The sequence below is a fragment of the Anopheles stephensi genome, chromosome 3 (assembly GCF_013141755.1).
Source record: "Anopheles stephensi strain Indian chromosome 3, UCI_ANSTEP_V1.0, whole genome shotgun sequence".
Taxonomy (NCBI): domain Eukaryota; kingdom Metazoa; phylum Arthropoda; class Insecta; order Diptera; family Culicidae; genus Anopheles; species Anopheles stephensi.
The window spans coordinates 76,448,193-76,469,703 of record NC_050203.1 but is presented as its reverse complement, the minus strand read 5'-3'; the positions used below and the strand labels follow the sequence as shown (position 1 = coordinate 76,469,703).

The 21,511-nt window shown below is 47.9% G+C and overlaps 5 protein-coding genes and 1 long non-coding RNA gene across 13 annotated transcripts in view; 2 read left to right on the top strand and 4 right to left on the bottom strand.

Moving 5' to 3' along the window:
- Nucleotides 1-68: 68 nt before the first annotated feature.
- Nucleotides 69-1,490, top strand: LOC118510836. The gene is made up of 2 exons (XR_004906079.1): nt 69-739; nt 812-1,490. It is a non-coding gene; the product is annotated as an uncharacterized LOC118510836 (long non-coding RNA).
- A 579-nt stretch (nt 1,491-2,069) lies between these two features.
- LOC118510835 (FK506-binding protein 59) lies at nt 2,070-4,495 on the bottom strand. Of its 2 annotated transcripts, none has more exons than XM_036053161.1 (4): nt 3,390-4,495; nt 3,190-3,300; nt 2,977-3,114; nt 2,070-2,555 (listed from the first exon to the last, which is right to left on the bottom strand). In XM_036053161.1, exons 1-4 carry the CDS (start codon nt 4,332-4,334, stop codon nt 2,397-2,399), a joined length of 1,353 nt encoding a protein of 450 aa, XP_035909054.1. In that variant the 5' UTR covers nt 4,335-4,495; the 3' UTR covers nt 2,070-2,396. The 2 variants fall into 2 exon arrangements, with proteins under 2 accessions (XP_035909054.1, XP_035909055.1); XM_036053162.1 differs by having other exon boundaries at nt 2,070-2,800; nt 3,390-4,480.
- Nucleotides 4,496-4,903: 408 nt separating this feature from the next.
- On the bottom strand, nt 4,904-14,018 carry LOC118510833 (ubiquitin carboxyl-terminal hydrolase 14). The gene is made up of 8 exons (XM_036053159.1): nt 13,847-14,018; nt 13,350-13,525; nt 13,157-13,261; nt 12,685-13,079; nt 12,466-12,622; nt 12,331-12,396; nt 5,635-5,929; nt 4,904-5,547 (listed from the first exon to the last, which is right to left on the bottom strand). Exons 1-8 carry the CDS (start codon nt 13,860-13,862, stop codon nt 5,219-5,221), a joined length of 1,539 nt encoding a protein of 512 aa, XP_035909052.1. The 5' UTR covers nt 13,863-14,018; the 3' UTR covers nt 4,904-5,218.
- Nucleotides 6,382-11,045, bottom strand: LOC118510834 (transcription factor YY2-like). The gene has a single exon (XM_036053160.1). The coding sequence runs from the start codon at nt 9,521-9,523 to the stop codon at nt 8,021-8,023; it is 1,503 nt and encodes a 500-aa protein (XP_035909053.1). The 5' UTR covers nt 9,524-11,045; the 3' UTR covers nt 6,382-8,020.
- A 525-nt stretch (nt 14,019-14,543) lies between the features above and the next one.
- Nucleotides 14,544-17,580, top strand: LOC118510832 (zinc finger protein 2 homolog). Of its 2 annotated transcripts, XM_036053158.1 has the most exons (3): nt 14,544-14,711; nt 14,784-15,061; nt 15,137-17,580. In XM_036053158.1, the coding sequence occupies exons 2-3, from the start codon at nt 14,820-14,822 to the stop codon at nt 17,274-17,276; spliced, it is 2,382 nt and encodes a 793-aa protein (XP_035909051.1). In that variant the 5' UTR covers nt 14,544-14,711; nt 14,784-14,819; the 3' UTR covers nt 17,277-17,580. The 2 variants fall into 2 exon arrangements, with proteins under 2 accessions (XP_035909051.1, XP_035909050.1); XM_036053157.1 differs by having other exon boundaries at nt 14,669-15,061.
- Nucleotides 17,581-18,869: 1,289 nt separating this feature from the next.
- The window catches only part of LOC118510831 (ets DNA-binding protein pokkuri), a 44,078-nt gene continuing 41,436 nt past the window's right edge, over nt 18,870-21,511 (bottom strand). For all 6 annotated transcript variants that reach the window (XM_036053153.1, XM_036053150.1, XM_036053156.1 and 3 more), the window contains exon 7: nt 18,870-21,511. In XM_036053153.1, the coding sequence (XP_035909046.1) occupies nt 20,962-21,511 (550 nt within the window). In that variant the 3' untranslated portion in view covers nt 18,870-20,961.

Here is a 21,511-nt window from a genome sequence, read left to right as displayed (position 1 = left end):
CATGCGACGCGACGCACGCTGTTGTCATTTTGAACGATTTTTTGTTGTGCTGTTCTATCGGTGGAAGGAGTAGATGTGTAGTAAATAGTATCAAAGAATAAGTAATTACACTAAGCAAGGATTGCAATTACATTCAGAAAGTGTTCCTAGTAAGAAAGCTCATCCTGGGACTCGATTTTCCCTCGATTTGTTCCTGCCGGGTTAATCGTTAGCAGTTACTCGTTCAAAACAAGGGGAAATATTTGCAGCTCTTAAAATTCATTGATAACATTTAAGACAATATTCCTCGAAACTGATTTAAATTGCCTCGAAAATACTCTCCTATAACTAAGCACACAATTTATCATTCCTGGCAACACGGCGTACTGTTATTGTTTACCTTTGATGACTTGCTTTGTGCGTAGTCTCTGTACAATTTCATGAACAAATCAGTGCAGTTTTTCCATTACGAGAAAAACAGGAAACAGTTCAAGAGTGAAAGCAAAAGAGATGTTGGAAAATGGCACGAGAAAGCTTCGGTTTTCCAATTGTGCCTTCTTGTGCACTAACCGGTGCGTCCTCAACGGATTATACCATCTCTGAAACCGTTGCACAGTTCACCGGACTTGGAAATGGTTGAATATGTGCACTATCAGCCAGATGCCATGCTGGTACCGAGATGGAAGAAACGCTGGTCAACGATAGCTAGGTCTGTTCGGCAGACCCATCACTGCACCACGGGATGATTATTTAAACTTACGTATGAACTTTACCATCCTGGAATACGTGTGAGAGCTAACCGGTCCGATGTGTTGCGCTTGTTCTTTTATAGCTAAAACAGTTCAGGATCGGATGGACCACGAGCCACCAAAAGTGACAAATATTGGGAAACGAATAATTCTTGTGGATTTTGATTTTGGTGGGTTCAGCTACGGATTCACCGACAGTCGAATGGTTGATGCAGCGCATGATGCAGGTCTCCTTTCGATAGCATCGGACGTTGCCATAGAAACGAACGTAAGAGATCGTCCTGACAATGGCTCCTACGACCTGATCGAAACGGATGTCGCATATACTACGGAACCGGAGTTTGTGGCCACTGCGAGAAAGGGTACGAACCTCCTGCACGTGGCCACTTCACCACAATTTACGAACAGCGAACATTGTGGTTAGCGTTGTAGGAAGAAATCAGTGCTGAAGCAACATCTGGTACCACACCAACAAACTCGTTGAGCTTTTCTACGCCATGAGTATGAATTAATGATCGACCTCGTAAGAATCGAGTTTGGCCCGTGGGTGCAATGGGTTTTGGTAGACACAGCATAGCAAACGCGAGTTCGACCCGTAGGTGCGGGACGTCCCTTGGGTGCAACGAGGTGCATGGATTGGACTGAACTCGTCAAATTCATAGGTCGATCCGAAGTCGCTGCACCCCCGGATCGACTCGAACTCGTTGGAACTAGTAATTTTAAGGGCGTACAACCGCTGCAGCTGGAATCCATAAGGCCGAGTACTCCCCGAGGATTCTGACAACGGTTCCAGATCCAGAACTCTGAACTACTGCATAGCGTTCAAACGCTCTATTGTGTCTTTACCATACGCTGCCTTACATTCGACGAACAGGTGGTTCGAAAGGATAAGGTTCTGCCGGGCATTTTGAAAGGATAGTTAATAATCGATTTTACCCAACTTGGTAGCATCCAACGAAATTTCGAACCAATTTTTGGGATAAGATCTTGTAGGCTTGATACGCCCTTGAGGCTGGACCAGTCTGAGGCCGTTTTCGTTCACTGGATGTTGAAGCCTTTTCGACCCATATCCTGACAATCAATCATTGTTAAATAACCCTGCTACCAGCTACTTTAATGCATTTCAGCTGTTTGATGACACTGATGACTTCGTCCGGGGTGTGTCGTACTGGCTGGAGTTGTGCGCGTTTATCCGCGCGTTTGACCTTTGACTGGAACATCCACTTCCTATCTATCTCTTCCAACCATTATCTAATACCTATACCCTTCGGTGGACTTTCATTGGTATTGGTGGCTTCCTGCCACACCACAGATACTCCAAATTTTAAAACAAGCGCCAAAGAATAGTTTGTTTCGAGTTTATTACGTTCTACCCACTACACTCAGCGATCCACAATGCAGTTCGTAATTTACTTGCCCGTTCGCGCATTCTTCTCCTTTCCCCAAACCTACGATAGCAAAAAATATAGAGCTTGCGTGTGTGTGTTTTTCGGCTCCACAACGTCTTATACACCACGATGTCTTCCTTCCTTGGAAGTAAAAAGATCTATTCAAAAGATTTGCTCCGTTCTATATCGTCATACGGATGGTGCCGGTGTTAGTTAATCACTGCTCCTACTTCATGCGGCGAACAACCGGTTGCTATTGGCGACGAACGACGGAAGCAGCTCACATGTTCCGGAACTGCTTGTGCAAATCGTTCAGCATGATGACGTCCGGGTTTTCCTGCTCGAAGCGTGTCGGCTCGTGCTCGCGTTCGTCGTCACCCCACTCGCCAAACTTTTGCTTCATCACATCCGGCTGGCGGCTCTGCTCCTCCTGTGCTTTCTGGCGAAAGGATACGTTTTTTTTTTTTGTGGGACGGGATTTGTTTGTGTGAGTATCAGTGGCGGGGTTTTTATTAGTCAGCGAAAGAAGAGGCAGGTGAAGGTGTGTGAGTGTAGCTGTTTTCCCTCCTAATGCAATTTTCCGTGCTGGGTTCTATCTTTGATTCTAATTCAGTCCAATTTGTGTTCTGCGTTGGTGCCTCCAAGGACAGGCACTTGGAAATTAACAGCAAATAATTGTATTTACTACAGAAGAAAAAAAGGTGTAGGTGTAGGAAAAATGGGAATCGGGACAAATAATAAAAATAAAACATTTACTAATTTTGGCAATCAAACTCAAAACAATTTGGGTGTGTTGGTGGGGATGGACATTTTTGATTGGATTGGATCGATCAAGTAGTCACGGAGGAAGCGCCACCTACCTTCGAGTCACTCTGCGCAAACTTCGTAAACATGTTCGCAAACACCTTCTTCTGCTGATCGTTGTAGGCTTTGATCTTGTGCTTGCAAATCGCCACCTGGTTAAGGGCTGCTTTGTTTTCCGGTTCGATTTCCAACACCTGCAAGAGCGAACGCGCGTGGGTTAGCACATGTTTCACCCAGCAAAGCGTTTCGGTGCGTGCCGCCATACTTACGGCAGAAAAGTCCTGCAGGGCCTTATCTAAGTCTTCCAGCGCCAGATTGGACATGCCTCGCCTGTACAGCGCTTTAACGTTTTTGCTGTCCACCTTCAACGCTTCAGCGCACTGTTATCAAGGACCGGAAAAGACCGCAAAACCGCATCAATATAAAGGTTGGTCGTGCTTAAAAATAAACCAGGCTTGATAAAACTTACCGCAAGCTTGGCCTCGTCGTGCGCATTCATCTTTTGGTGGCACAGAACTTTGTTGAGGTGTATGGCCAACTTCATCGCGTCCGCCTCGGCCGACTGATCGGTCAGGTACGACAGCGCACTGTTATACAGCTTCAGCGCCAGCTCGTGCTTGTCCTCCTTCAGGTACTTGGTGGCCTTTTCACGCAGCAGCTTCGCCTGGGCAGTCATTTCCTCCTGCGTCATCATTGACCGGTTCGCCAGCACTTCGAAATCGTTCAACGTGACCGTATACTCGACGGTGGCATTGGGCGGGACACCGAGCTCGCTGTTACCTTCCGCACCGAACGCGTACGCCGGCTTTAGCACCAGCCGACTCATTTCCGTTTTGCTGAAGCTTTCCAGTGCCACCTCCACGCCCGCCACCACACCAAACTCCTTTCCCTCGTCCATGCAGAACTCCACATCGCGCTCCTCAAATACGCGGCCCTCGTGGCGTCCGACCAGATGCACCTTCACCAGGTCGCCACTCTTCGGATGCTTCCGGCTCGTGCCGGCCCGGAGTATGAATCGCTGTATGCCACCGTCCGACTTGGGGCTCAGATCCGCACCCTTCCAGCCGAGTATTTCCAGCTCGAAGTTGAGCGTCGCGTTCGGCGGTATGTTGGGCGGGCTGCCGGAACTGCCGTACGCGTACTTGGGCGCACACTTCAGGATGCACCGTTCGCCCAGCTTCATCGATGCGACGCCAATATCGAACGCCTTGATAACCCCACCGGTACCGAGGTCGAACTGGAACGGTTCGTTGCGGTCCCGGCTCGAGTCGAACTTCTTGCCATCGGCGTCGAGTGTGCCGGTGTAGTGCAGTGACACGGAACATCCTTTCGATGGCGTCTCGTCGCCGGTACCTTCCTGTAGGATGCGCTTCTGCACGCCCCCATCACCGGACAGATCGATGTATTCCTCCATTGTTTTGGAAGTGGTTATATTTCACTCTTTTTTTCGTTTGCTGTAAAAATGCGTACAAGAAGAGGTCTCGGTCTCTGCAGCGGCGCTTCTACGCTAGTTGTTTCCGCTCGCTCGCTTTTACTGTGTTTGACAGAAGTCCAACAAACAGAGCAGGCACGGGGTTTTCCTTTTTTCTCTTCTTTCGGAACCAGTGCTTCTCAACCTGCAGCATAACAGGGAGCATTTTGAATGAATTGCAGTTGTTATCCTCTGCAATAAATATTGATTGGAATATTATTCAAGCAATTTAAATTTAATCTTGGACATTTTAACGTATAACATTCAATTTTACAAAGAAATACAAAATGTTCCCAAATAATTTCTATTCATAGTTGAGAAGCACTGACATTCGAACTGCGCATTGACAGCAAACTGACATTAGTCGAACATGCTCGAATTTTCCGGAATTTTTTTTTCGGGGGGCACGTTCCGACGGCCGGCCCCTTGTGCAGAATATTTTAAATTTATTCATCAACGCACGCATCTTCCAAGCACTAAAAAATCAAAGCTTGTAATAAACAAAATACTACTTCGAGAGCATTAGAAGATTCAGCATCAATTTTATTCCATCACACGGCCGTCTCGCGGGTTACTCTTCTGGGGGCTCCCCGGATCCGTTACCGTTCCAGCGTGAAGTGACTCACATGCGCGCACAGGAAAGAGTGTAACCGGAATTTTCCTGCCGTAATTCACTCACCTACCCACGGGGGCTCATAGAAAATTGTCACAACTTTCCGAAACACATTTCCGCGGCGGGAGAGGTGGTCTCAAAATAAATGATAAAAACGAAACAATAGCAGCACATCCCCTTCCTTCGGCATCGTACACACCACCACATACATAAATTAGTCAACGGACATGTTCTCGCCGGTGGTAGCCGTCCCTTGCTGCTGCTGCTGCTGATCGCCACCCGCCTCTTTGTCCACCATCTCCACCGGCAGCTCCAGCACCTTTGGTCCGTACAGCAGCACGTAGGCACAGTGCCAGTCGCCACCGCCGGACAGCTTCAGGATCGATTCCTGGTCCACCGGGGACACGTGATCATCGTTGAACATGATCCACTGATCGTCCTTATGCCGCACCCAGCCCACGTAATGGCCGGACGAGCTCGACCGTCCTTGATGCGTCAGCACAGCCTGCAGCGTGTAGTACCCGCTGTTGTTACTACCGAGATCTGGAACGGCATGGAAACCGGCGTTTCGTTTTCGTTATTCGAGCGTACCCCCACAACGACAGTGTAATGTGGTGCTTTGGCGCTTACCATCTTCGAAGCAGTACGGTTGGGGAATTGTCTTGGGCTTTTCCTTTTCTAGCTCGGCCTTGGATTTGTTTTTGCCCTTCAGCGTACGTTCGACCTCGGCGTTTGATACCTCATTAAATTTGGCCCGCACCGGGGACAGCTTTTCCTGTAGCTCCGGTGTGCACAGTTCGTACGCGTCGAACTCGATCGGGAACTTAATATCCTTCAGCACCTTCGCGTTGATACCCTCCTTGCCCTTGTACTGGAAGCGTACGAACTGCACCGTCAGGTAGGCCGGCAGACGACTGATCAGTGACTGGAAAACAGATTCAAACACGGATTGGGTGTGAGTAATGGTCGGATCATTCTGTGATGCTTCAGGCCAAGAGTAGCATATAGGTGTTGATTAAGTTAAATTCGTTTCTCAATTCATCAACAATGCTGCTTGCAACAACTAACTCTTCGAGAAGTAAAAGGCCTTCACCTCCAAGGATTATAGCTTCACCTGACACTTTCTGAGGATGGCTACAACTTCCCAAAACCACGAAGGACACTATATAACAAGCGTGGAACACAACAGATTGAACGTTGACTAGACGTTGTGAGGTTGTTTGGAGATCATCAACCAATCAATCCAATCTTCATCCAAGGATCAATCCAAGGATCAACCACGCATATGGAACGGATATCCTTGCAGAAGATCCTTGTCTCGGAACAGCAGAGATTCGCCGATAATTCCCCAAAAAAAAATCAGATAAAACAAACGCGCCTGTTTTCTTGAAAATTTTATTTCTGAAAAGTACCCGACTTTCCTTTAGAGGACCCTCTCGCTCTTGCTATCTTTCTTCCTGTGTGTGTGCCTTTGGGAGGGTCTTCGTATAATTCAAAACACTCTCTCTCTCTCTCTTATCCTCGTCTCATTAGTCTCGGGCACAGGATTTGCTTGTTTGGAACACTTTTCTGCCTGATTGATGCACTATTCACGCGTGTGTGTATTCTATATCTGTACTTTAGGTTCCTCTCTCTGTCTCTCTCTGCGACTACTGTACCATTAATATTATTAACACATTTGTAATTAAACGTATTGTATAGAGGGCGCGGACGCAGCGACGCGTACTAGCAGTTCGCCGAGGGTTTTTTTTTTTTTGAGAATGAAGTTCATGTGTACAAAAATAATAAAAAAGTAATAAAAGAAATACATGGAATAATTCGAAAAAAAAAACTATTAAAAAGCTTCTACGATGGATATTAGTTGATGAAGGATGAAATGAGTTCTGCCAATTGTGGGGGATGCCCTGGAGCGATGATGATGATCCAGCTTATCATATTAGATACCCTCTACTGTCTCTTACTGGCAAAAGTATATATCTTTCTTGCACACTTTACTGCGCGCTCTTGCAGCCATTGATACACCAAACCAAACTGATCGAATCGAACGGAACCGATGATCGATTACCAAAAAACAAAAGCAGGACTTTCCTATTACACCACACCGCATCTTCTCTCTTTCATTCGTAGAAGACTTTTCTCTATTTACAATATTAGCTTTCTGCTTCCGTCCTCTCTCCGTACCGTAAGCCGTACACATTCCGGGGCGTTCTGACTGACTGTTGACCTCCTCGCTTAGGACGCTTTACAAACGGGTTTGCGTTTTTGTACATAAACTATTCTCTCTTGCTTAAGCTTCTTTCCCTGCTGCTTGTTTGCGTATGTAGATGAAGTGTTTTGTATGAAGAACCTTACCTATTATACACATGCAACATATATAAAACACGGTGTGTTACACGTTCTCTCGCTTTCCATATCAAACGTGTTCGGGATAGATGCATAGAGGCTGTTTTTTGTTTCTGGGATTATGTACAATGAGAATTAAGGATGCTTCTTAATACAGCCAAAAGGAGAAAAAAAAAACAAATCATTGGATCTCTTACAACACTAAAAATGACTTTGCCTCATATATGTACGTGTACTTGCTTCTTCTATGTATATCTGCTTGCGACAAATAGTGCAAGATATTACGACTCTTTTGCTCCTGTGGCCGGGGCTGCTCTACTGCGAAATGCTGCCCACAGTAAGCTTCTTCTTGTACAGTGATTTGTTTAAAAAAAAGCTTCTTGAAATGGGGCTGGGGTGGGCTGGCGATCTAAAATCATTACAACAAAAGCTAAAGGTTGTGTGTGTGCTGCTAGAAATCAAATACACTGATTGAACGGTGTGAGGCCCTAATTAAATTCATTCACTTCTGCTTCCTGTACCGGATCAGCCCGCTTCAGGCAGCATATGCTTTCGGTATTCTCACGGCGACGATCTCCCGGTCCGAGAGATGTGACGCCCGTCAACTATGATGAAATGGCAAAATGGGGCATATCCGATGGCCTTGCGACCCACGACGACGACCGTGCCCCGTTTAATCCGTGTAGATGATGTACTGCGACGCATCATTGTCGATCTCGACCGACTCCATCTTGACGAAGGCCTGCGGGGGTAGTATACCGCCCGAGCCCGTGTGATGCGGTGACGCCGTTTGCATGAGGCTCTGGCTGTTCCTGCTACTGCTGCCGCCACCACCTCCACCGCTGCTGCTACTGCTACTGTTCCGCTTGGCTTTCGCGTGCGTTAGAATGTGAGATTTGAGGTTGGTCGACTGGGCAAACTTCTTGTTGCATCCATCGAACGGACAGACGTACGGCCGATCGCCTGTGTGTATCCGCACGTGCGTCCTCAAGTTAAAATCGAGCGAAAACCGCTTACCGCAACCCTCGAACGTGCACTGGAATGGTTTTTCGCCGGTGTGTACCAGCTGGTGGCGCTTTAGCTTCGAACTTTCCACAAACGATTTGCCACACTCGGCACACACGTGTACCCGCGGCCCGTGCGTATGCAGGTGCTTCCGCATCGCCGAATTATCACGGAACATCTTCGTGCAGCCCTTGTGCGGGCAGGCAATGTTACGATCGGACACGTCGGATGATTTGCCGCTGCTACTAATACTATCACCACCAGCGCCGCCACTACCGCCGCCCAGTATGAAGCTGGCCGGACCTCCAATATCCGCCGATAGCACGTTCGAGGAGGAACTACTGCTGGACGAGGACAGTTTGCCGGCACTGCTGGCTTTCGTTTTGTGTGCCGGTCGGGTAAACTCGCTCAGCTGCTTCGGATCGGACAGATCGATCCCGGGTATGGTGTCACAGTCGGGCGTAATCTTCTTCCCCGTCATGTACTCCGTGTAGTCGGGGTCTATTTCCGGATTGGACCCATCGTCATCGTCCGTACCGGAGGCCCACATCGTTACGCTAAACTCGCCCTCCATCGTTTTGATCTGTACCTGCTTCTGCTCCCACCGGCGCCGCTTGTGCGTAACGTCCAGCTGCTCCACCGCCGTGAGCCCGTGGTGATGGTGACTGTGGTGATGATGGTTGCTATGGTTATCGTTACCCCGGATACCACTACTCCGCGATTGCTTCAGTGACTTTCGCTTGCGGGAGGACGGTCCCGGGTTGGTAGTCGTCGTTGCCGACTCGATGTAGATTTCGTTCTCCAGATTGATGTCCCCGTACACGCACATTGCATCGCCGGACGAATCCAGCACCTCCTCGTGCACCGCCTGCCCGATGTCCGGTTCGTGGTGCAGTATCTCCTCGTCATCGTCTCCGTGGTGATGGTGGTGGAGATGATGGTGACCCATCAACCCTTGCGAGTCTTCCGTTTCGCACGTTACCTCCTCGTAGTGGCCGTCTACGCCACCATACTGATCGTAGTCTATCTCCGTACCGAAGCTGGCGCTTCCGTCGACCACCTCCACGATGTTCGCATCCGGCACCTCCACCTCCGACATAATGTTATCGTGATGATGATGATGATGGTGATGGTGCGGATGGTGGTGATGGTGATGGTGGGAGGACATCATCAGATCGGCGTTTCGCTTCACCTTCCCGTCGTCGTCGTAGTAGTAGGCAGCCCCGGTACTTCCGGTGCACGGGACTCCAGCGCACTACACACCGGCCACCACCACCAGCGCGAAATTCGCCTGTTCGCCTTGCGACACCGACAGAGCAAACCGTCCTTCCTTCTGCTGCACGTAGTGGCAGCAGCGCCGTGTCCTTCACACCAACACACGCACACGATCAGCAGGAAAGCGGTACGCACACACCACATACAATATAGGCGCAGGCTTTAATCCTTTATTCTTCTACGCACACACACACACACATGCGACGCTGACGGACGGCGACGACAGCTGCTGTTTGTGTGTAGGTCTCCTCCTTTGTGCACCTCCGACAGGATTCGATATGTGTGATTGTGTGTGTGTCTGTGTGTTTGCTAGGCGTTAAATGCTTTCCCCGACACACAATTTTGTTAAAAACACTATTTTAATCTCTGTACCGCCGAAAGAAAAAACACACACTCAGCCAAAAGCGTTCTATTCCTGGTATGGCGCGGCGTTCTTAGCGCTAGTATTTTTAGTTCTCGGTCCGTAGCGCCGCTAATGACAACATTCCCCGTTTTATGCTCCCGATGCAGGTTGCTGCGATGAACCTGACCGGAGGAAGAAGGAGTACTTTATATACGCTGTACGTTGCTCCGCGTACGTACGACGGACGAGTCAGAACGGCACGGCAGCACACAGCAGGCGGCACAACGAGAACGGCTTCTATGCACGCACCACACACACGCACACCACCTCAAAACATGCTTCGTTATTATGTGCGTGTAATTCCTTCTCGCACACCAGCAGCGAGAAGAGAGAATCCCTTCAACTGTGCGTGCTTTTATTCTTCCCGCATGCTGCCGTACGGGTGCTGCTTCCTTTCTTCGCACCAAAGGTCTGCCCGTTATCACGCCAAACTGAAGGGATGCGTTGCGAAAAAACTGCTTCTGTTCTGTGATGCAGCAGCGCACGGAGGCAAACAAACACACATTGGCGCACTTCCACTTTCCGTTCTTGCCGATCGAACACCACACAGCTCGCACACAACGAACGCACACACTAGCGCGCGCACACACAGCCGCCGCAGAGCCAGAACACACTAATAATCTGCCCCTTTTGGCTATTTCGATCCGTTCCGCTTGGCTTTTCCTTCTTCTCCTATGGCAATTGTCTCTCCGCTGATGCTGTAATCACTTTACGGCACGTTTTTGCGTTCGCAGTGGCACCTAATGCTGGTGCCAAAAGTGCGTATCGATGGTAGCCGTCTCGGTTTAGGCCTGTCCACCACTCCACACGGGTACGGACAGTGGTACAATTATTGCTCTTGAATTCACGCTGACAAAAATTCACGTTTCCAAAATAAAGATGGCTGCCGTGGGTAGAATCGCTCTTGCTTTGCGAGAAGACAGGGAAAAAATGAGTGCGTCGCGTTCGCTCGCTCGCTCGGGGCGAAATCGCGCACAGCATTTTCGCCGCACCGTTCGTGTGAGAGCGAGACGGCATGATCGATGCTCGAAACTGCTCGAATGGAAGAGTGCAGTTTCGAGCACGCAATTTATTTGATTTTTCTGGGTAAAAATAGAATTTTAATGCGCAATAACATGATAAACCAAATTTTAAAAAAATCTCTTAGTTTCGCCATCATCGCATTTCCATTTAGACGCGAAAAATTGTGTGAAAATGTTGCTACCCATAAACTGCAACGAACGAGAAATCGTATCGTTTGCGCCAACACTCTAGCCGTCTCGCTCTGGCGCGGCTGTCCGGTTTTCGAACCCAATATGGCGGACGCGCTAAATTCGTGTTCGAATTCAATATGGCTTCATGTTTTGAAAATTTCACCTGCTTCTTCCCAACACCGTCCGGGCATTGTTTTTGTGCGGTTTAAAGTGAACAAAATGCGATAAATCCATTAAAACGTTGTCCCAATCGAAAGAAGCTACATACACGAATCGATCGAAATTATGCTTGTCATGCTCGGCATTGATTAAGCTGCCGCATTTTCAATACGCCGGATCCGGTGCTATTCCCCCACGGTGTTCTCCCACTAGCCCTCACCCGTGCCTTTTGGAAGGGACATAAAAGGAAGGCGCGCGACGCACGTTTGTTTGTTTGCATACAAATACGCGATGAGTAAGAGTGGTTGACTGTGTGTGTGTGTGCGCGCGGAGACGGCTGCGAAATTGTTGCCGAAACAGAGACAGACAGACAGAATCGAATGAAAACAACAAACGGACAACAAAAAATGCATCGTGCTCGAATTTACAATAAATGCCGTGTAATTGCAGGGTACGCAGGCAATTTTTTCAAATATTTTTACAATTTACAGACTAAATTTAAGGAACTCAAATACAGATTGAACAGTCAAATTTTTCGAAAATGCAAAGTGAAATATCCCAAAAATTATTAATTATAATTTAAAAGAAAGTAAAATTTTTGGATTTTGGGTTGGAATGGTATTTTTGTCGGTTCACGTTTAAACTAGACACAGTTTTTTGTGGACAGTAAACTATGATCAATTAGCAATACGGCCAGGCCGTCCTTTACTATTTTTTTCTGAGCTTGCGAAGCGTTCGCCACGTTCAAAATTAAACTGGAAAACCTTCAGTCAATGTCGAGATACTCAATAAACTCGAGATGTAAAGCGAACCAACAACACACCTGAGAGGGTTTTCAAATAACATCTGGGAAAGTGTCCTAAAACTTTGGGAATACCCTTTACACATCGAGTAGATATTTCTTTGGATTGAAAAGGAGGTGTTTCTCATTGGTTTGCTTGTACTTACCGTTTTGGAATAGACAGCATCACGGCCGAGCGATGGGGACATTTTGGTTAATTGTTCTTTAAGTCTCTGCAAACAAAAGAAGGGCACAATTGATTCTCAGTCGCTTGATTACCGGTAGGCCATCCACAAACGTACCAATCGTAAACCCGAGTGCATATACTTCACCTCGGTGGAAATGAAACAGCTTAGTTGCAGGAAGTTTTCTTTCGATTTGCTTACGGGCTCATCCTCGGCCTCGGTACACTTCATCTGCACGTCAAACGTACCACCGAACCATTGATCGATGAATGAACTGCAAATGGTAAGGTAAGCATTAGATAAAATCCGTTTCTTGTCTTTGTTATGCCACCGTACCTGTGCTTTACACCCTGTTCGGCCGATAGTTTCTGTGCCGGTAGCTTTTGTTGCAGCATCTTCAGCAGCTCGGACCAGTACTCGTTCGCGTCCTGCTGGCGGTACGTCCCGTTCTCGCCGGTTTGCGAAAAGCTCGGAAATGCGGCGTGAAACCGTTGCAGAAACAGTACCGGTGTGATCGAATCGTTCCTGCGCTCCATATCCTCGAACAGGCTCTTCATGGACATGGTAATAGCGTGGGGGGAAGCCAGCCCGGCCAATCCAGACGCACCGCTCGAATCTTCCTTGTATTCCTTTAACGCGTCGCGCAGCTCACGCACCGATCGGAGACATTGGAGCGTGGCGTTCATGTAGCACGTATTGCCCAGATTCACCAAACCGGCCGGAGTGTCAAACTGTGGGTCGAGGAGTCCAAAAAAAAAGGTCAGTTTTACGAGTATCTGCTTCCTTGCCATGTCGCTCATTCACTTACAGCTGTCGCTATTTCGTTTTCGTTCATATCTTCTATGAATTTCGGCTTTTCCACTGGTTCCTGAGGAACTTCTTCCTTCGTGCCGAGGAGCAAGAGCGTGGCACCCTGGCAAAAAAAGAGGGGAAACAAAATTAGCCAACTCAGATTTTTGGATCACTTGCGACCACTGTCGTCATCTCTCAGCTTTCCGTACGCTCTTGATCGGCATGTTCCATTCGTCATCCTTCAGACTAATTCCTTTACACAGCACCTTCTGTCGATCGGGCTGGACACCGGTCAGCGCAAACAGCTGTGCCTTGAACAGCATCGGCTCCTCGTCCGTGTTGACTTCCACATCTTTAAAACTTTCCTTTCCCCACTTTACATTCACTGCAAAAGAAAAACAACAAAGCAAAAGGGTGTCCAATCAAATATGCTTAATCATGGTTGTTTTCATTGTCTGCGGTGTTGTTCCGAATCTCGCCAGCCACTGCGAGCACTTCCGATCGCGTCGCTCTAACGCACTGCAATCAAAAATTAGTTTATCGGTGGCTTTTTAAAGCCAAACTTTCTAAAATGCTATTATTTATTTATTTAAACCCTGGTCGAGTTTACATCTCCGCCATAACCTCAATTGCGTGAACTGTCATCAGAATGGAACGGCTGCGGCTAAAACATTGGCGTTCGTACGATCGGCACAGCCACACTTACCCGTAAACGAAGGCATTTTGCTAATAATTTCGATCCCTAGGTAAGCGCCAACGGTGTAGTGCCGAATATTTGTTCCGAAATGGAGACTCGGTTTAAGCACAAACAAACCCAACTGAATTCTGCTTTGGATCCGACAATGGCAAACTGGTTTTTAATGACAAAGGTAGGTTTGCTGCAGCAGCGTCTACACGGCACCGCAACCGTTGTTCGAAAAATTTGACATCTGCCCGTTTGTTGGTGTTTCGCAATTTTCGAAAATTTTAATTCCGATTCATATGGACCGTTGCTTATTTGTATATTGCGTATGATATGTGGTGTTGGTTGTTATATGGAGTGATAAAACTGTACCGACTATGTTTTTAAACTCGTTTCACAACATCATTTAAACACTTAATATTGATATCCTCCATACATCCATTGATCGTATTGTGCAATGGTGCAATTGCCATTCTTTTTCAATGCTTTTTCTCCTTCTTCTCTTAGAACTGCACTGGCGCAAGGTCATGGCCTGACATTTTGGCTTCTTTGACTCGATTGCAACCATAATTGAGCCAGCTACGTATGGAGCGTCCATCCGGATCCAGTTATCTGGTTCGGCCGTGTGAAAGACTGACATCCTGTTCTTTTTCCCTGGAGAAACTACTAAACTCAGCGGCCCGTTGTTCAAGAGGTTGCATCGCCAATTTTTAACACGGCCTAACTAAAAAACACAGAAAAGCGCCATCTGTTGAGAAGGATTTTGTTTTCAATGAGACGTCTCGTTCCGGCTTTCGAACAGTGTGCTAGTGTGACGTCAGACGTTACGACTTCTTCTTGCTGTCAATCCGCTTTCCAAAACAAAACATGTAAACAAACAAATCGGCGGCACAGCACGGGCGTTCCACGCTTTCTAGTATTTTTTTTTCGCCCTATATTTGTTCCTCTTGGGCGAATTTAATTCAAAAGTATAAATGTTAAACACTAGAGCAACAAAATGAGTTCCAAACATTGCCGCATATGCTACAAACTAGATCAGGACGACCTCATCTCAGTGCGGCTGAAGCAGGATGGCATAAGCATCGAGGAGATGGTACTGACCATCACAAGCATTTCCGTGTCCGACGATCGTCGCCTACCACAAAACATTTGTCTCCAGTGTTTGGACCGATTGAAGGAAGCGGTCGAACTGCGCCAGCAATGCATCCGCACGCACGAACGGCTGTGTGCGGAGCTAGAGTAAGTTCCAACCAGTTTGTTCTTTCCATCGTGGAAAAAAGGTTACCTAAAGAGAGTGTTTTCTTCGCTTTACAGTTCGAACCATGGTATGCTTGTGGAAGAAAACGAACAAATTAAAGCAGAACCGGACGATGTGTCGTGCGACGATGCTTCGGTCGTTATCGAAAAGATCGAAATCGATGATGCGCTAAATCCGGAATCGGAACAGTCTGCCAACGACACGGACGAGGAGCACTATGAAGCAATCGAGGGGGAAGAGTTTGCGTGCTGTGGATGTGCCATGCGGTTCAGCACCCGTGATAAGCTAGACGAGCACGCCACGCTGCATCATCGGAATGGAAGCAGAAAGCTGCGTTCCGGTGCGTTTCACTGCCCAATGTGCTACCAATCGTTTCCAGATCGTACGATGCTCGATCGTCATCGAGAGGAGCTAAATCCCAGCCAGCGGGAAACGATTGCAGTCGAAGAAAACGAAATGACCGATGAAGAGGAGGACGAAGATCAAGCAAACGAAAGCGTGCGGGATGAAAGCGGCAGCGAAGAACAGACCAAACCTGATTCAACGGAACGGCTCCAGAGGGCAAGCATACAGAGGGCAATCTGTCGCTTGCCGGGGAACAGTTTGCTGGTAGTAGCAGAGGAACCACAAGGCTATCTGATTGTGGAGCTGCAGCCACACCGGTGTTGCTGCTGCGCGGAACTCTTCCAAACCGAGCAGGATCTTAACAAACATCTAGAGGAAAGGAAGCGTAGCAACGGCGTGAGCGGACCTACCGATCCGGAGCTGAAATACACCTGCGAGTACTGTGGCAAACGGTTTGCGTACTGGTTGGTGTACCTGTGCCACAAGCGCGTCCGGGACCAGCGCCAGTTTTACATGTGCGGGCTGTGCGATGCGCTGCTCGACTCGAAAAAGCGCATGATATCGCACATGCTGATGTCGGACGAGCATGCCGATCATTTCCAGCTTGCCCGGGCGAATGTCGCCGATCGGTACGAAGCGATTGAATGGCCGGGAGTGCGTTGCTGTTGCTGCAAGAAGTATTTCGCGCAAGAAGCGGAACGGATGGAGCACATGGCTCGAGAGCATGGTGTATCGAAGACAGCCTTTGCCGCGGATCACCCGCACAGTTGCAGGGTTTGTGGCCGTCAGTTTAGAACCGTACGGCACCTGGAACGTCATCAACAGTACAGCGAGGACGTTAAGGAGTACTACTGCAAGCTGTGTGACTTTCAGACGCTCAATCCTCGACGCATGGAGCTTCACCTGTACAGTGGCATTCATCGCGATGAGCTACCGGCCACGGTTGAACTGAAATCGCTTCAGAATAACCAACTGAAAGCATCCCACTTACGGTACTGTTGTTTCGAAGACTGCCACCAACCGTTCGCCGATGGGCCGGCCCTTCGGCGGCACGTACACGAGGCACACGAAGCAGCGCTCACGGCGAACCGGCAGCAGACGAGCAAATTAAGCCAACTGCTACAGTCCGGAACGTACCACGCGTGTGACGATTGTGGCGTACTGTTCAGGAACCTTCCCGCCCTACAAGCGCACCGTGTTCGGCGACCGGCCCGCCAGCAAGCGCTCGTGTGCGCGATTTGCGGTGTATCGAAGAGCTCCCGGACGTTGCTGCGCATCCACGAACGTTCGCACACCGGCGAACGCCCGTATCGGTGCAACGATTGCGACAAAACGTTCTTCAGCAATCAGGCGCTACTGTCCCACCGCCGGTGCCATCTGACCGGCACGTACAAATGCGACACCTGCGGGAGTGTGTTCAATCGGAAGGAAAATCTTAACCGGCACATTCTGCTCAAGCACGGCATAGCCACCATCCCGTGTGCCGATTGTCCGAAGCTGTTTAAAACGATGCACACGCTAAACCGGCACCGGCTAATGCACACGGGCGAGAAGCGGTACCGGTGCCGGACGGCATCCTGCGACAAACGGTACGTCAACGAGGTCGATCGGCGCCGGCACGAGATGTCGGTGCACACGCTCGAACGGCCGCACCGGTGTGCGCACTGTGGGGCCGGGTTCATCCGGAGGCGGCAGCTGACGGTACACGAGCGGCGGCACACGGGCGTGAAACCGTACGTGTGTCCGGTGTGCGGGAAGGATTTCGTGGATGTGGGCCCGCTGAGGAGTCATATGCGAAACGTTTGCAAACGGACGGTGGATGGGGAGATGGGGGAGGGAAGCGACTCGTGAGCCCATGCCCAATTTTAACAAGAACGGTGTCCTTTATCCACCGTTTCCATTAAGGCATCTCGAGGTCTGTAGTGCCAAGGAAGAAGGAGAACATATTCTAGGGGATCAGCCCCGTTGCAGTGAAAATAGTGGAAAGTTTGGATTTGAAATGAACCCCGGATGCTACATAGCATATCCAAAGACCAGAAATGCTTTTGAACTTGAAATTGGAATGGTAGGCTAAAAGCATGTGGTTAAAGAGCGAGCTTTCTTATAGCAGGAACAGGTTCCCCGTTGCAAGGAATAAGTATCCGGCTATATAGTATCAACAAGTTTAGGGAACGAGCATATGTTCGGCCTGGTTTTGCAGGCTAGTAGACCAAAAAGCCCGGGCGGTCCGGTGGCCCGGTGGCCGAGGCGATAACGGCGCCGGTCTTCACACAGCAGGGCCGGGGTTCAAATCCCTTCCAGACCGCGCCTCTCCGTACGTAAGGCTGACTACTTTACTACGTGTAAAATAAAGTCACAGAAAGCCAGAAATGGCAGGCCTAGACCTCTCGAGGTTGTTAGTGCCAAAGAAGAAGAAGAAGAAGACCAAAAAGAGAAAAACAAACTGACAGAGCAATAAAAGCGAAATAAGGGAGAAATGAGAAAGAAAGGAGAGACAAATGGGAGAGAAATGGGAGATAAATGGAGGATAGAAATGATAGAAAAATGAGAGAGAATTGAGAGATAAAAAAGGTAGAGAATGGAGAGAGAAATGAGAATGAATCATAAGCGAATCGAGATAGAAATGAGAGAGAATCGAGGAAGAAATGGGTGAGAATCGAGAGAGAAATGAGAGAGGATTGAGAGAGGAATGAGAGAGAATCGAGAGAGAATGGAGAGAGGAATGAGAGAGAATCGAGAGATAAATGACAGAGAATCGAGAGAGAAATGAGAGAAAATCGAGGGATAAATGAGAGAGAATCGAGATATAAATGCGAGAGAATAGAGAAAGAAATGAGAGAGGGATGGGAGAGCAATGGGAGATAAATGGGAGAGAAGCGAGGTTAAAATGGGCATGGAAGATTTTCACTCTTTTCTCTCTCAGTTCTCTCTCGATACGCTTATGATTCTATCTCATTTCTCTTTCCATTCTCTGTCATTTTTCTCTCGATTCTCGCTCATTTTTCTCTCATTTCTCTCATCCATTAATCTCTCATTTCTCTTCCATTTAACTCTCATTGCTTTCTCATTTCTCTCTCATTTATCTCGCGATTTTCTCTCGATTCTCTTTCGATTTCACTCTCATTTCTCTCCCATTTCCCACTCGATTCTTTGTCATTTTTCTTTCGATTCTCTATCTCGATTCTCTTTCATTTCTCTCGATTCTGTCTCATTTTTCTCTCGATTCTCTCTTAATTCTCTTCTCTTTCTCTCTTAGTTAGCAAACAACTAATTTTGTTTGAACGATTCTCTACAAAATGTCTACTGAGTTTCGGAATGCAAGAAAAGAAAAGAAGAAAATTTTGTACTTAGTAAACATTTCATTAGAATTGACACCAGGGGAACAGGGGCTTCACATATCCCCTCCCTACCACAGTGAAAGAAAAAATAAAACACAAAGCCCGATTTCCATTTAACTAAGCGTTGGTTTACTATATTTACAAAAAAGAAAAACGCAAAGAAAGACAAACTAAGTTCCATAACCTATTCGTGGAAGAACGTGTCGCGGGGGACTATTTTTTTAAAGGGGAGCATAAACATATACAGTATACAAAAATTAAAGACAATACACAGACAAAAAAAAAAAACACATTATAAGGAAGATTTCGTTTGCATTGGTTGCGCGCCACTAAAGTCACACAGCACACACACGCACACACACACGGACAGTCACAGTTACACCCTCTTATCCAATTAGTAGCAAACTTCTTAGCAAAAACATGGTGGTGGTGGTGCTGGCTCATTGAGAATTAAACACTAAATCAAACAACGCACACCGTTTAAGCGGTAAACAACACAAACACGCCAAAAAACTCGCCTTTTACTCGCTCAATCCTTGTTGTTCCCCATTTCTAGCCTATGCTTACTTTATTTTGTATCCCACAACGCGCGTGTGTGTGTGTGTGTGCTGATAACAGTTTGTTACTTTTTTGTATGTGCCCCCTCTTCTCCTGTAATCACATTCAATTTAAATTTCTTTTGTCTATGTGTGTGTGTGTGTTTAGCTGCCCTTTCTTATATAAATCCTTTACCCCCTTTTCTTTTCTCTCTCTCATCTTAACCTGCCTCGTGCCTAACGTTATTGGAAGCCAATTGGAAAACAAATCTCGAGGGAGGCTGTGGAAGGTTTTTGTTTTTTGCTTTAAAGGTACGCGCGGTTAACCCTATACGCCCGGTCACTTACACATCTACAATTCGCTTACAACACATATTATGCGGGGGGGGGGGGTCGGTCGCAACAAAGCCGTCTTATACTGCTAATCGCTCTTGTGTTTGTTCACAACACAAGAAAAACGTTGCCTTTGTTTTCGCCCCATTGCCCCATTTAACAAAAAAAAAACAAAAAAATATCAGTAAGGTTTGTGTGTGTGTGTGTGATCCTTTCGATCGTGCCTCGTGAGAAAACATCAATGCTTAGCTATCACTTAATTTGTAACAAAGAAAAAAATCCCTAACGGAAACCAAAGTTAAGAAACGAAAAAGCTGTTTCACAGTTTCACCCCAACACACACACACACACCGTGTCCGTGTCTCCCACCCTTAGGATTCGCTTCCTATAATACAGCTAACAATTGTAACTACCAGAAAAAAAAATTAGGGAGAAAAACAAAAAATTAAACTATCTGTACAAATGTATGTATGTGTGTATGGGTGCGTGCGTGTGTGTGTGTGTGTGCGCTATCCTAACAGCAGAAAGAAGGAACACACAAGGCTGGGTGCAAAAAAAAAACAAAACCAAAGTACAGAATCAATCCTTATCGCTCTATACGCGCAAATACATCTAGCGCCCTCTATATGTGAAAACGGGTTACTAACAATTGAATATGTTTTGCTTTTTTGAGAAATTCGCTCCTCTCTCCTCGCTTTGTGTTTGTGTGTTGTACAATTTCAAAATATCTTTGTTGCCGGAGGGGTTTTGTTTCCCCCTTTGCACACTTTTTTAAACATCTTAAACTCTGAACGCGATAAAAAAAAACCGTAGAACATAAATCAGATTGGCACATAGAGTAAGGTTTTGTGTGTGTGTGTGTGTCGAAAAAGGTTTTCCAATATAATGTACAACTTCTTTAAATGTATATATCTCTCTCTCTCTGTGTGTGTGTGTATACTACTACTTATACTACAACTACTACAGCTGCTTCCTCTAGTGCCTGATACATCTGCAATCCACTCCTTCTCAGTCAACTCTCAGTTCCCTAAGCCTATGGGTTTTGAATTCTAACAGCTTCGCCGTTTGTCAAAAGTAGAGGGGAAGTGGGATTTCAGTACATTTTAAACGGTGGTGTGTATATATATAAACGGTGGAACGCGACGACGAGCGATGGACGAGCGAAACGCGATGGCACACAGAAGACACACACCTTAGGCTGGCTGGCTGGCTTGCTAGTGGCGCTCCTCCGTCGCGTTGCGGATGATCCTGGTTATATGGTGGTTTGAGATCGTATGCTGTGGTTTGCTGCTAGTTTCGCGCGTTCATCGTCACCACCCGCCGGCTCACTCACTTGTAGTACATCGGCTCCGATTTGCTCAGATCCGTCGGCATCATGCTATCGTCGTCACTTTTCACGTGCATGTGGTGGTGGTGGTGGTGCTGCTGCGACTGGGACGATGATGGGGCAGCGGGATGATGGGTGGACGAATCGCTGTTGGCAGGCGACGGTGTATCACGGTCCCGGTGGTGGTCGTGCGGTTCCCGATGATCGTGCTCACTCGCACCGCTCGTACTGCTGCTCCGGCTACCGTTCCGCGCCGGGTGGTGGTGCGGGTGCTGGAGGTGGTGGTGATGCGGATGGTCCGCCTGGTCGTCCTGCTGGTGGCGGGCTTCGGCTGCCGCCGCAATCGCTGCCGCTGCCGCTGCCTGTGCCTGGAGCTGCTGCTGGTGCAGATGGTGCAGGTTGCTGCTGATCGTATGCAACGATTGCGAATTGATCGACAGCGGCGTTGGGGAGGACGGTGGCGATCCGGATTCCGATTGTTGCTGCTGCTGCTGCTGCTGCTGCTGTCGGAGCAGCTGAATAGTGGTCAGCCCGTTAGCATTTCGAATCAGT

What these genes read in the sequence shown, in the direction of transcription:
- LOC118510834 (XM_036053160.1), bottom strand. Translation starts at nt 9,523, where the DNA reads ATGATGTCCTCCCACCATCACCATCACCACCATCCGCACCATCACCAT.
- LOC118510835 (XM_036053161.1), bottom strand. Translation starts at nt 4,334, where the DNA reads ATGGAGGAATACATCGATCTGTCCGGTGATGGGGGCGTGCAGAAGCGC. An exon ending in ACGACGAGGCCAAGCTTGCG is followed by an intron (nt 3,301 to 3,389) that starts GTAAGTTTTATC and finishes CCTTGATAACAG; the next exon opens with TGCGCTGAAGCGTTGAAGGT. An exon ending in CCCTGCAGGACTTTTCTGCC is followed by an intron (nt 3,115 to 3,189) that starts GTAAGTATGGCG and finishes TCGCTCTTGCAG; the next exon opens with GTGTTGGAAATCGAACCGGA.
- LOC118510833 (XM_036053159.1), bottom strand. An exon ending in GAACAGGGTGTAAAGCACAG is followed by an intron (nt 12,623 to 12,684) that starts GTACGGTGGCAT and finishes TACCATTTGCAG; the next exon opens with TTCATTCATCGATCAATGGT. An exon ending in ACCGTACTGCTTCGAAGATG is followed by an intron (nt 5,548 to 5,634) that starts GTAAGCGCCAAA and finishes ATGCCGTTCCAG; the next exon opens with ATCTCGGTAGTAACAACAGC.
- LOC118510832 (XM_036053158.1), top strand. Translation starts at nt 14,820, where the DNA reads ATGAGTTCCAAACATTGCCGCATATGCTACAAACTAGATCAGGACGAC. An exon ending in CGGCTGTGTGCGGAGCTAGA is followed by an intron (nt 15,062 to 15,136) that starts GTAAGTTCCAAC and finishes TTCGCTTTACAG; the next exon opens with TTCGAACCATGGTATGCTTG.